The sequence below is a fragment of the Oncorhynchus masou genome, chromosome 29 (assembly GCF_036934945.1).
Source record: "Oncorhynchus masou masou isolate Uvic2021 chromosome 29, UVic_Omas_1.1, whole genome shotgun sequence".
Lineage (NCBI taxonomy): Eukaryota > Metazoa > Chordata > Actinopteri > Salmoniformes > Salmonidae > Oncorhynchus > Oncorhynchus masou.
The window spans coordinates 83,965,470-83,977,667 of NC_088240.1; the positions used below are offsets into that span (position 1 = coordinate 83,965,470).

Genomic DNA, 12,198 nt, shown 5'->3' on the forward strand with positions numbered 1-12,198 from the left:
ACAAATATAGGGGAGGAAATTAACAGGTGAGAAGTGAGTCCAGGTCAGTCCAATAACGCTGATGCGCATGACAAGGGAAGGCAGGTGTGTGTGATGGATGGCAGGAGTGCATGATGCAGGGCAACCTGGGGCCTTCAAGCGCCAGGGGGAGGAAAGAGCGGGAGCAGACATGACAATACTTGCGGGACAGGTACAGGATGGCAACAACAACTCCCCGAGTTACACCAGGAACGCACAATCCCTCCATCAGTGCTCAGACTGTCCGCAATAGGTTGAGAGAGGCTGGACTGAGGGCTTGTAGACCTGTTGTAAGGCAGGTCCTCACCAGACATCACCGGCAACAACGTCGCCTATGGGCACAAACCCACCGTCGCTGGACCAGACAGGGCTGGCAAAAAGTGCTCTTCACTGAGTGTTACACCGAGGCCTGTACTCTGGAGCGGGATCGATTTGGAGGTGGAGGGTCTGTAGTGGTCTTGGGGGATGTGTTGCAGCATCATCAGACTGAGCTTGTTGTCATTGCAGGCAATCTTAACGCTGTGAGTTACATGGAAGACATCCTCCTCCCTCATGTGGTACCCTTCGTGGAGGCTCATTCTGACATGACCCTCCAGCATGACAATGCCACCAGCCATGCTGCTTGGATCTCATACAGCCCGGATCTCAATCCCATTGAGCACATCTGGGACCTGTTGGATCAGAGTGTGGGGGCGAGGGCCAATTTCTCCAGAAATGTCCAGGATCTTGCAGGTGCCTTGGTGGAAGAGTGTGGTAACATCTCACAGCAAGAACTGGCAAATCTGGTGCAGTCCATGAGGAGGACACATTATTCAATTTCTGTTAGTCAATTGTCTGTGGAACTTGTTTGGTTTATGTTTCAGTTGTTGAATCTTGTTATGTTTAAACAAATATTTGCACGTTAAGTTTGCTGAAAATAAACGCAGTTGACAGTGAGAGGACGTTTCTTTTTTTGCTGAGTTTACATGTTCTCAAAGATGGGAGGCAGGTGGGAGGAGGCGAGATAAAGTGGAAGGATTCTAGCTAAGGAGAGGGCAGATACGTGTGTGAACAACAGGCACAACTAAGTCGTATTTCCTAAAGTTGCCGGATGCCATGTTCATCCACTTATATAATTTGTAACAGCCTAAACATTATTTAACTTCTGTTAGATTAAATAAGCCTTGTAATTCGACACACTCGCATAGACCAAAAAAAGGCTTATCTCACGTAGACAGATTTTGGCCGGAGTAAATCCCCACTTCTTCCTCTCTGATATTTCCCAACACTGGCCAACATGTGACACCAGTTGTAACAGAGACATAATGAACAGCACCCACAGCCAGCTGCTTTCTCAAAGCTAATGGCTAACATGCTAAACTAGCTGCTTTATAATAGGCTGGAATAAGGGATAAGATGTTCCTAAGTGGTCAGTTACTGTGTCTGTCATGTCATCCCCAAGTGATTGGTGCCAATTCTCACTGTGGATAGCTGAGGTCCCCCGCCCTCAACTGCTGTCTTCCATCCACAGATCATCAAGATGCACTCCTTCCTGGATTACATCATGGGAGGCTGTCAGATCCAGTTTACAGTGAGTTCACACTGACACTCACACTAACATGCATGACTCACACATTCACACACAGGATGCCAAAATGTATTCAAATACACAAAATAATGCATATGACTTTTAAAAAATGGCACTGCCCTCATTATTCTCTTTTTAGTTGGGTGACGTATATGTGACAGACTGGGTTTTCACCAGGGTCATGTGTGTGCCACAAGACTGAGTTAGCCTGCCGAGCTTAAGCCTAGGCATTAGCTTAGGGACATTACATAAATAATCCTCTTTTGTTCTGATAGTTAGAATGGTTCATTTTCACCACCTGGGAAACAAACCTCTGCCATTAGCTGCAGCTTTTCAAGAATCCCTTTCTCCCAGCTGTGAACACGTGGGTTCTAATTATCTGTTGTTTTTCTGGATAAGGGATGCCCTCTGCCCCCTGCCTGTAAATAGTGTTTGTGTGAAACTACTTCTCAAGGGAGATCTTACTGAGGTACGCTTAATTGACCAGGAAGTGTTTGCTCTTATGACACACTAACTTTTCATTTTATTCCTACCACCTAAAAGGCGACCGTGGTTGATGTTGACATTTAAATGGGCTCCATACTTCCTTCAGATCCCTTGGCGAGAGTGTTAGGCTCTCTCTCTGTGCCAGGCTGAACAACAGATGAGAAACGTTCTGTCTCTAACTGTTTCTAACGAGGAACAATGTATCCATAGATCACAGACGTGAGAGAAAGAATCAAAGAGATGACTGAGAGAGAGGGGGTGAACAAGCCCAACAGAGTAGAAGAGGATAGCAGAGCAGACAGAGTGGGATGGTGTGTGTGTCAGAGTGAGGGAGAGGTGTAAAGGGAAGGTGGGATGGTGTATGTGTCAGAGTGAGGGAGAGGTGTAAAGGAGAGGTGGGATGGTGTATGTGTCAGAGTGAGGGAGAGGTGTAAAGGAAAGGTGGGATGGTGTATGTGTCAGAGTGAGGGAGAGGGAGAGGTGTAAAGGGAAGGTGGGATGGTGTATGTGTCAGAGTGAGGGAGAGGGAGAGGTGTAAAGGGAAGGTGGGATGGTGTATGTGTCAGAGTGAGAGGTGTAAAGGGAAGGTGGGATGGTGTATGTGTCAGAGTGAGAGGTGTAAAGGGAAGGTAGGATGGTGTATGTGTCAGAGTGAGGGAGAGGTGTAAAGGAAAGGTGGGATGGTGTATGTGTCAGAGTGAGAGGTGTAAAGGAAAGGTGGGATGGTGTATGTGTCAGAGTGAGGGAGAGGTGTAAAGGGAAGGTGGGATGGTGTATGTGTCAAGGGAAGGTGGGATGGTGTATGTGTCAGAGTGAGGGAGAGGTGTAAAGGATAGGTGGGATGGTGTATGTGTCAGAGTGAGAGGTGTAAAGGGAAGGTGGGATGGTGTATGTGTCAGAGTGAGAGGTGTAAAGGGAAGGTAGGATGGTGTATGTGTCAGAGTGAGGGAGAGGTGTAAAGGAAAGGTGGGATGGTGTATGTGTCAGAGTGAGGAGAGGTGTAAAGGGAAGGTGGGATGGTGTATGTGTCAGAGTGAGAGGTGTAAAGGGAAGGTAGGATGGTGTATGTGTCAGAGTGAGGGAGAGGTGTAAAGGGAAGGTGGGATGGTGTATGTGTCAGAGTGAGGGAGTGTAAAGGGAAGGTGGGATGGTGTATGTGTCAGAGTGAGAGGTGTAAAGGAAAGGTGGGATGGTGTATGTGTCAGAGTGAGGGAGAGGTGTAAAGGGAAGGTGGGATGGGTATGTGTCAGAGTGAGAGGTGTGGGAAGGTGGGATGGTGTATGTGTCAGAGTGAGAGGTGTGAAGGGAAGGTGGGATGGTGTATGTGTCAGAGTGAGAGGTGTGTAGGATGGTGTATGTGTCAGAGTGAGAGGTGTAAAGGGAAGGTGGGATGGTGTGTGTGTCAGAGTGAGAGGTGTAAAGGGAAGGTGGGATGGTGTATGTGTCAGAGTGAGGGAGAGATGTAAAGGGAAGGTGGGATGGTGTATGTGTCAGAGTGAGAGGTGTAAAGGGAAGGTGGGATGGTGTGTGTGTCAGAGTGAGAGGTGTAAAGGGAAGGTGGGATGGTGTATGTGTCAGAGTGAGAGGTGTAAAGGGAAGGTGGGATGGTGTGTGTGTCAGAGTGAGAGGTGTAAAGGGAAGGTGGGATGGTGTATGTGTCAGAGTGAGTGGTGTGAAGGGAAGGTGGGATGGTGTATGTGTCAGAGTGAGAGGTGTAAAGGGAAGGTGGGATGGTGTATGTGTCAGAGTGAGAGGTGTGGAAGGTGGGATGGTGTATGTGTCAGAGCGAGAGGTGCAAAGGGAAGGTGGGATGGTGTATGTGTCAGAGTGAGAGGTGTAAAGGGAAGTTGGGATGGTGTATGTGTCAGAGGAGAGGTGTGGGAAGGTGGGATGGTGTATGTGTCAGAGTGAGGGAGGGGTATAAAGGGAAGGTGGGATGGTGTATGTGTCAGAGTGAGGGAGAGGTGTAAAGGGAAGGTGGGATGGTGTATGTGTCAGAGTGAGGGAGAGGTGTAAAGGGAAGGTGGGATAGTGTATGTGTCAGAGTGAGAGGTGTAAAGGAAAGGTGGGATGGTGTATGTGTCAGAGTGAGAGGTGTAAAGGAAAGGTGGGATTGTGTATGTGTCAGAGTGAGAGGTGTAAAGGGAAGGTGGGATGGTGTATGTGTCAGAGTGAGAGGTGTAAAGGGAAGGTGGGATGGTGTATGTGTCAGAGTGAGGGAGAGGTGTAAAGGGAAGGTGGGATGGTGTATGTGTCAGAGAGGTGTAAAGGGAAGGTGGGATGGTGTATGTGTCAGAGTGAGAGGTGTGGAGGAGGTGGGATGGTGTCACTTAACCAACTGTGTAGACAGCAGAACCCAGAAGATGAGGCAGACACAGCAGTACTTAAGACGGTGTATTTAATAAAGAAAAAATCCTAAAATGCAAAAAATGGCAAATCCAAAAGGTGGTAGGAAAAACACAAAAGACCTGAAACTCACCAAAAAATAAACAAAAACAAAAAAACAGAATACCACAAGAACTTCACCCGGAATCGACAAGAGTACACAGAACACTAGGGCAGGGTGCTAACATACAAACACAGAGCACAGAACTGAGGGAAACAAAGGGTTTAAATACAATCAGGGGAAACGAGACACAGGTGCAAATAATAATGGGGATCAAGGGATAGGGGCACAATGGGGACATCTACTGTGTCAAATCCTGACAGTGTGAAGGGAAGGTGGGATGGTGTATGTGTCAGAGTGAGAGGTGTAAAGGGAAGGTAGGATGGTGTATGTGTCAGAGTGAGAGGTGTAAAGGGAAGGTGGGATGGTGTATGTGTCAGAGTGAGAGGTGTAAAGGGAAGGTGGGATGGTGTATGTGTCATAGTGAGAGGTGTAAAGGGAAGGTGGGATGGTGTATGTGTCAGAGTGAGAGGTGTAAAGGGAAGGTGGGATGGTGTTTGTGTCAGAGTGAGAGGTGTAAAGGGAAGGTGGGATGGTGTATGTGTCAGAGTGAGTGGTGTGAAGGGAAGGTGGGATGGTGTATGTGTCAGAGTGAGAGGTGTAAAGGGAAGGTGGGATGGTGTATGTGTCAGAGTGAAGGTGGGAATGGGATGGTGTATGTGTCAGAGTGAGAGGTGTGAAGGGAAGGTGGGATGGTGTATGTGTCAGAGTGAGAGGTGTGAAGGGAAGGTGGGATGGTGGGATGGTGTATGTGTCAGAGTGAGAGGTGTGAAGGGAAGGTGGGATGGTGTATGTGTCAGAGTGAGAGGTGTAAAGGGAAGTTGGGATGGTGTATGTGTCAGAGTGAGAGGTGTAAAGGGAAGGTGGGATGGTGTATGTGTCAGAGTGAGGGAGGGGTATAAAGGGAAGGTGGGATGGTGTATGTGTCAAGTGAGGGACAGGTGTAAAGGGAAGGTGGGATGGTGTATGTGTCAGAGTGAGGAGAGGTGTAAAGGGAAGGTGGGATAGTGTATGTGTCAGAGTGAGAGGTGTAAAGGAAAGGTGGGATGGTGTATGTGTCAGAGTGAGAGGTGTAAAGGAAAGGTGGGATGTGTATGTGTCAGAGGTGTAAAGGGAAGGTGGGATGGTGTGTCAGAGTGAGAGGTGTAAAGGGAAGGTGGGATGGTGTATGTGTTAGAGTGTGTCAGGGAAGTGGGATGGTGTATGTGTCAGAGTGTAAAGGAAGGTGGGATGGTGTATGTGGAGATGTGTGAAGGGAAGGTGGGATGGTGTATGTGTCAGAGTGAGAGTGTGAAGGGAAGGTGGGATGGTGTATGTGTCAGAGTGAGAGGTGTAAAGGGAAGGTAGGATGGTGTATGTGTCAGAGTGAGAGGTGTAAAGGGAAGGTGGGATGGTGTATGTGTCAGAGTGAGAGGTGTAAAGGGAAGTTGGGATGGTGTATGTGTCAGAGTGAGAGAGGTGTAAAGGGAAGGTGGGATGGTGTATGTGTCAGAGTGAGGGAGGGTGTAAAGGGAAGGTGGGATGGTGTATGTGTCAGAGTGAGGGAGAGGTGTAAAGGGAAGGTGGGATGGTGTATGTGTCAGAGTGAGGGAGAGGTGTAAAGGGAAGGTGGGATGGTGTATGTGTCAGAGTGAGAGGTGTAAAGGGAAGGTGGGATGGTGTATATATCAGAGGGAGAGGTGTAAAGGGAAGGTGGGATGTGTGTGTCAGAGTGAGAGGTGTAAAGGGAAGGTGGGATGGTGTATGTGTCAGAGTGAGAGGTGTAAAGGGAAGGTGGGATGGTGTGTGTCAGAGTGGTATAAAGGGAAGGTGGGATGGTGTATGTGTCAGAGTGAGGGAGAGGTGTAAAGGGAAGGTGGGATGGTGTATGTGTCAGGGTGTGTGAGAGGTGTAAAGGGAAGGTGGGATAGTGTATGTGTCAGAGTGAGAGGTGTAAAGGGAAGGTGGGATCGTGTGTGTGTCAGAGTGAGAGGTGTAAAGGGAAGGTGGGATGTGTGTGTCAGAGTGAGAGGTGTAAAGGGAAGGTAGAATGGTGTATTTGTCAGAGTGAGAGGTGTAAAGAGAAGGTGGGATGGTGTATGTGTCAAAGTGAGAGGTGTGAAGGGAAGGTGGGATGGTGTATGTGTCAGAGTGAGAGGTGTAAAGGGAAGGTGGGATGGTGTATGTGTCAGAGTGAGAGGTATAAAGGGAAGTAGAATGGTGTATGTGTCAGAGTGAAGGTGTAAAGAGAAGGTGGGATGGTGTATGTGTCAGAGTGAGAGGTGTAAAGGGAAGGTGGGATCGTGTGTGTGTCAGAGTGAGAGGTGTAAAGGGAAGGTGGGATGGTGTATGTGTCAGAGTGAGAGGTGTGAAGGGAAGGTGGGATGGTGTATGTGTCAGAGTGAGAGGTGTAAAGGGAAGGTGGGATGGTGTATGTGTCAGAGTGAGAGGTGTGAAGGGAAGGTGGGATGGTGTATGTGTCAGAGTGAGAGGTGTAAAGGGAAGGTAGGATGGTGTATGTGTCAGAGTGAGAGGTGTAAAGGGAAGGTGGGATGGTGTATGTGCCAGAGTGAGAGGTGTAAAGGGAAGGTGGGATGGTGTATGTGTCAAAGTGAGAGGTGTGGAAGGTGGGATGGTGTATGTGTCAGAGTGAGAGGTATAAAGGGAAGGTGGGATGGTGTATGTGTCAGAGTGAGAGGTGTGAAGGGAAGGTGGGATGGTGTATGTGTCAGAGTGAGAGGTGTAAAGGGAAGGTGGGATGGTGTATGTGTGCGAGAGGTGTAAAGGGAAGGTGGGATGGTGTATGTGTCAGAGTGAGAGTGAGAGGTGTAAAGGGAAGTTGGGATGGTGTATGTGTCAGAGTGAGAGGTGTAAAGGGAAGGTGGGATGGTGTATGTGTCAGAGTGAGGGAGGGGTATAAAGGGAAGGTGGGATGGTGTATGTGTCAGAGTGAGGGAGAGGTGTAAAGGGAAGGTGGGATGGTGTATGTGTCAGAGTGAGGGAGAGGTGTAAAGGGAAGGTGGGATGGTGTGTGTGTCAGAGTGAGAGTGTAAAGGGAAGGTGGGATGGTGGTGTGTCAGAGTGAGAGGTGTAAAGGGAAGGTGGGATGGTGTATGTGTCAGAGTGAGAGGTGTGAAGGGAAGGTGGGATAGTGTATGTGTCAGAGTGAGAGGTGTAAAGGGAAGGTGGAATGGTGTATGTGTCAGAGTGAGAGGTGTAAAGGGAAGGTGGGATGGTGTGTGTGTCAGAGTGATAGGTGTGAAGGGAAGGTGGGATGGTGTATGTGTCAGAGTGAGAGGTGTGAAGGGAAGGTGCATACATTTGAGGTAATTGTAGTCAAACTCCCCTTTGATTGCCAGTTGTCTTCCCAGGTAGCTATTGATTTCACCGCCTCGAACGGGGATCCTCACAACAGCTGCTCCCTACACTATATCCACCCATACCAGCCTAACGAGTACCTCAAAGCTCTGGTCGCTGTAGGGGAGATCTGCCAGGATTACGACAGGTGAGGCCAATCACACTCAGCCAATCGTTAACAGCTATTATATCAAATGTTGTGCAATGACTGTTGCTTGTCACTTCAATGTTGATTCCTCCTCTCCTGAAAAAATAACTTTTCAAAGTTTGTGTGTGAAAGTGTCCTCTAGTTGACCAGTGACTCAGAGGTTATGTAAATGAGAAGTCATTCAGAGCCCATGGTAGTCCTGGGTCACCAGCAGAATGGACTTGTTTATGGGCATGTGTTTCAGATAACAATCCCTGGCTCAGAATCCAGTGTGCCATCGCTCAAATTCTAATCACTCTTTTGTTTTCTATCCCTGCATGCATTTCAATCCAGTGACAAAATGTTCCCAGCGTTTGGCTTCGGTGCTCAGATTCCGCCTGACTTCAAGGTAATTTCCAACCATATTTTTCATAGAGTTGGGCTATGGCTCAGCCTCAGCAGGGTGTCGTAATCACTCCTGTGACAAGATGAGACGAGGTGAGACTCTGGCTCTGCTCTCCTGCTTCTGTAGTGATTACGACACCCGGCTGGCCCCCGCTGGCCCCCGCTGGCCCCCGCTGGATCCCGCTGGCCTCTGCTCTGCCCTGTTCTGTCACACCGAATGGGCCGGTCCAGCCCAGGGTTCTCTACTGCTGGATTGACTCTCTGAGTCACTGAACTGCCCAGCAGGAAATACTGGCCATTCTGCCTGGGTGACTGGTGCTACCTCTGGCTGACACATGATGCTGCCTCTGGTCCAGAGAGGAGGGGGGGGTACCATGGCTCGCAATTATGCTCATTATCCAACCCACAACAATGCATCAGTTGACTTTTACATTTGATTGTGTGATTGATTGCTTCTGGCCAACTCTGTGTTAGTGTGCGTGCGTGTGCGTGTGCATGTGTGTTCCTTTGTCTCACTGTTCCATGATGATCAATAGTCCATATTTTTCATCTTCCTCCAGGTTTCTCACGATTTTGCAGTGAATTTTAATGAGGAAAACCCAGAATGTGCAGGTAGGTGCTTCGCCTCAAACAGATTAGAGGTTCACCCTGCCTTTGAAATCAGACTGTCAAAATGCTTTATTTCAAATGCTCATCACCAGCTCTGGGGTGGGTTGTTACCTTAAATTGGCAAAATTGGGGTCAATTTCCCCTTGCACTGAATAACTATTAAATATTAAAAGCATAAATTTACCTTTAATAACACATTAACCAGATAATAAAACCACATTTATCACGTTCTCTCTTCATGCCGGCCCAAACACTTTGTAGGGATGCATCAATAAAACGTTTTAACAGTGAGTCTACAGTTGTTCAGAATTGAAACGGCTTCAGGAAAATGTTGAACAGCCAAAGGTGACCTGCATAAAGACCCACAGACAGGCCTGGATGAAGCCGCTGTCATCGCACACCACAGGGGATCAACGTACGCCAATCAACCTGGTGGCAGCCAGCCTTCCTTTCTTCACATTAAAGCTGACTGTTAATGCTAAATACCCTGACTGCCCCACAGGGACATCATGTCTGGAGGAGGAGGCCAGGTCTGTGCTGTAGTCAGATAATGAGCCCGGAGGGTTAGAACTACCGCACAGACACTGGGGTGGGTAACGGTTACAGCAACTGTGAACGCTTTATTTGACTGTTTTACTGTGAACAGTGAGGCTGTTTGCTGTACCAGCTTTATTTGACTGTTTTACTGTGAACAGTGAGGCTGTACCAGCTTTATTTGACTGTTTTACTGTGAACAGTGAGGCTGTACCAGGTTTATTTGACTGTTTTACTGTGAACAGTGAGGCTGTACCAGCTTTATTTGACTGTTTTACTGTGAACAGTGAGGCTGTACCAGCTTTATTTGACTGTTTTACTGTGAACAGTGAGGCTGTACCAGGTTTACTGTTTTTGAGGCTACCAGCTTTTTTGTTTTGACTGTTTTGAACTGTGAACAGTGAGGCTGTACCAGCTTTATTTGACTGTTTTACTGTGAACAGTGAGGCTGTACCAGCTTTATTTGACTGTTTTACTGTGAACAGTGAGGCTGTACCACTGTTTTATGAACAGTTGACTTTATTTGACTGTTTTACTGTGAACAGTGAGGCTGTACCAGCTTTATTTGACTGTTTTACTGTGAACAGTGAGGCTGTATTTAACTGTTTTACTGTGAACAGTGAGGCTGTACCAGCTTTATTTGACTGTTTTACTGTGAACAGTGAGGCTGCACCAGCTTTATTTGACTGTTTTACTGTGAACAGTGAGGCTGTACCAGCTTTATTTGACTGTTTTACTGTGAACAGTGAGGCTGTACCAGCTTTATTTGACTGTTTTACTGTGAACAGTGAGGCTGTACCAGCTTTATTTGACTGTTTTACTGTGAACAGTGAGGCTGTACCAGCTTTATTTGACTGTTTTACTGTGAACAGTGAGGCTGTACCAGCTTTATTTGACTGTTTTACTGTGAACGGTGAGGCTGTACCCACTTTATTTGACTGTTTTACTGTGAACAGTGAGGCTGTACCAGTTTTATCTGACTGTTTTACTGTGAACAGTGAGGCTGTACCAGCTTTATTTGACTGTTTTACTGTGAACAGTCAACAATGAGTGGATTCGGCTATTTCTGCCACACCCGTTGTTGACAGGTGTAAAAGAATCTAGCACACAGCCATGCAATCTCCATAGACAAACATTGGCAGTAGAATGGCCTTACTGAAAAGCTAGGTGACTTTCAACATGGCACCGTCATAGGATTCCACCTTTCCAACAAGTCAGTTCTTCAAATTTCTGCCCTGCTACAGCAGCCCGGTAAGGGATGTTATTGTGAAGTGGAAACATCTAAGAGCAACAACATCTCAGCCTCAAAGTAGTAAGCTACACAAGCTTACAGAACAGACCGCTGGGTGCTGAAGCGCTTAGCACATAAAAATCATCTGTCCTCGGTTGCAACACTACTACTGAGTTCCAAACTGCCTCTGGAAGCAACATCAGTACAATAACTCTTCGTCCATGGCTGAGCAGCCGCACACAAGCCTAATATCACTATGCACAATTGTTGCAGGAATGAAATTGCTCTATGATTTAACACCCAATTAAAATTAAACACTCTGTCAATTCATAAGGATTTGTAAGACCCTTATTCTATAATAATGGACAGAGCCCAGTCTTAAAGTCAATCAGCAGAGTTTATTCATGAGAGTACTGAACACGATACAGGTTACCACAGGTTATAACCTGAAAATGACGTCATTAGTTCCAGTACCAACCCGTCTCTTCTCCCACCCTGGTACAAAGACAGTATCTCAAGCCTTCCCACATCATCTCCCAAACAATTTAATATAATTTATGACCGAGCCAAGGTCTTCTGTGTAGATAAGCATTCTAGCCAGTCTGAAGATATGGTTCATTAATTTCTACCAAGGAACAGACAGTCATTGTTCTAATTCTTGATTATATTTACACACATTATATTCAGTACTAGGATTAAGAAAGAAAATTCATACATATACAGCAACATAATAGTATTCTGATTAGTACATATACAGTAACATAATAGTATTCTGATTGAAATGTATACATAATTAGTCATTATTGATAAAAAATCCCTTAACAGCAATGCCAAGTGTCGGCTGAATTGTGTAAAGCTCATTGCCATTGGACTTGGTGCAGTGGAAACCCGTTCTCTGGAGTGATGAATCTTCACCATCTGGCAGTCCGAATGAATAATGGTCTGGGTTAGGGCTGTGGCAGTCACAACATTTCGTCAGCCGGTAATTGTCAAGCATTGTTCCAATTGACCGTTAATTAACATAAACACATTTAACATCTCTTGGCATCCACACAGCCTACAAGCTACTGATGCAGACCTTTGGAACATTACATTTACATTTACATTTAAGTCATTTAGCAGACGCTCTTATCCAGAACATCTACATTTAAAAAAGTCTAATGAATCCATTATGTATTTTAGACAGGTCTAAAGAAACATGATATGAAGAAGTCTATTTCAGAACAACAGAGTGGCATACTCTGAGTTGTCCTTATGTTAGGTCCTGATCTGGCTTTGCCATATGGCTGTGGGATACACTAGTTAATTTAGCATACAAGATCTGGTTAGAATTCCATGGCATTATTATATAGTATGAGGAATATAATTGAACAAAGCTGAATAAAATAGAAAGGATATTTCCTCCAATTGATTTGAGGAAGTGCGCACATGTGGCTATT

At 46.5% G+C, this 12,198-nt stretch overlaps 1 protein-coding gene across 2 annotated transcripts in view; it reads left to right on the top strand.

Annotated features, from left to right (window-relative positions):
* cpne4a (copine IVa) overlaps positions 1 to 12,198 on the top strand; it is a 103,289-nt gene that overhangs the window by 82,130 nt on the left and 8,961 nt on the right. For both annotated transcript variants that reach the window (XM_064946623.1, XM_064946624.1), the window contains 4 exons: positions 1,529 to 1,588; positions 7,868 to 8,001; positions 8,335 to 8,389; positions 8,946 to 8,997. In XM_064946623.1, the coding sequence (XP_064802695.1) occupies positions 1,529 to 1,588; positions 7,868 to 8,001; positions 8,335 to 8,389; positions 8,946 to 8,997 (301 nt within the window). The remainder of the gene's footprint in view (positions 1 to 1,528; positions 1,589 to 7,867; positions 8,002 to 8,334; positions 8,390 to 8,945; positions 8,998 to 12,198) is intronic.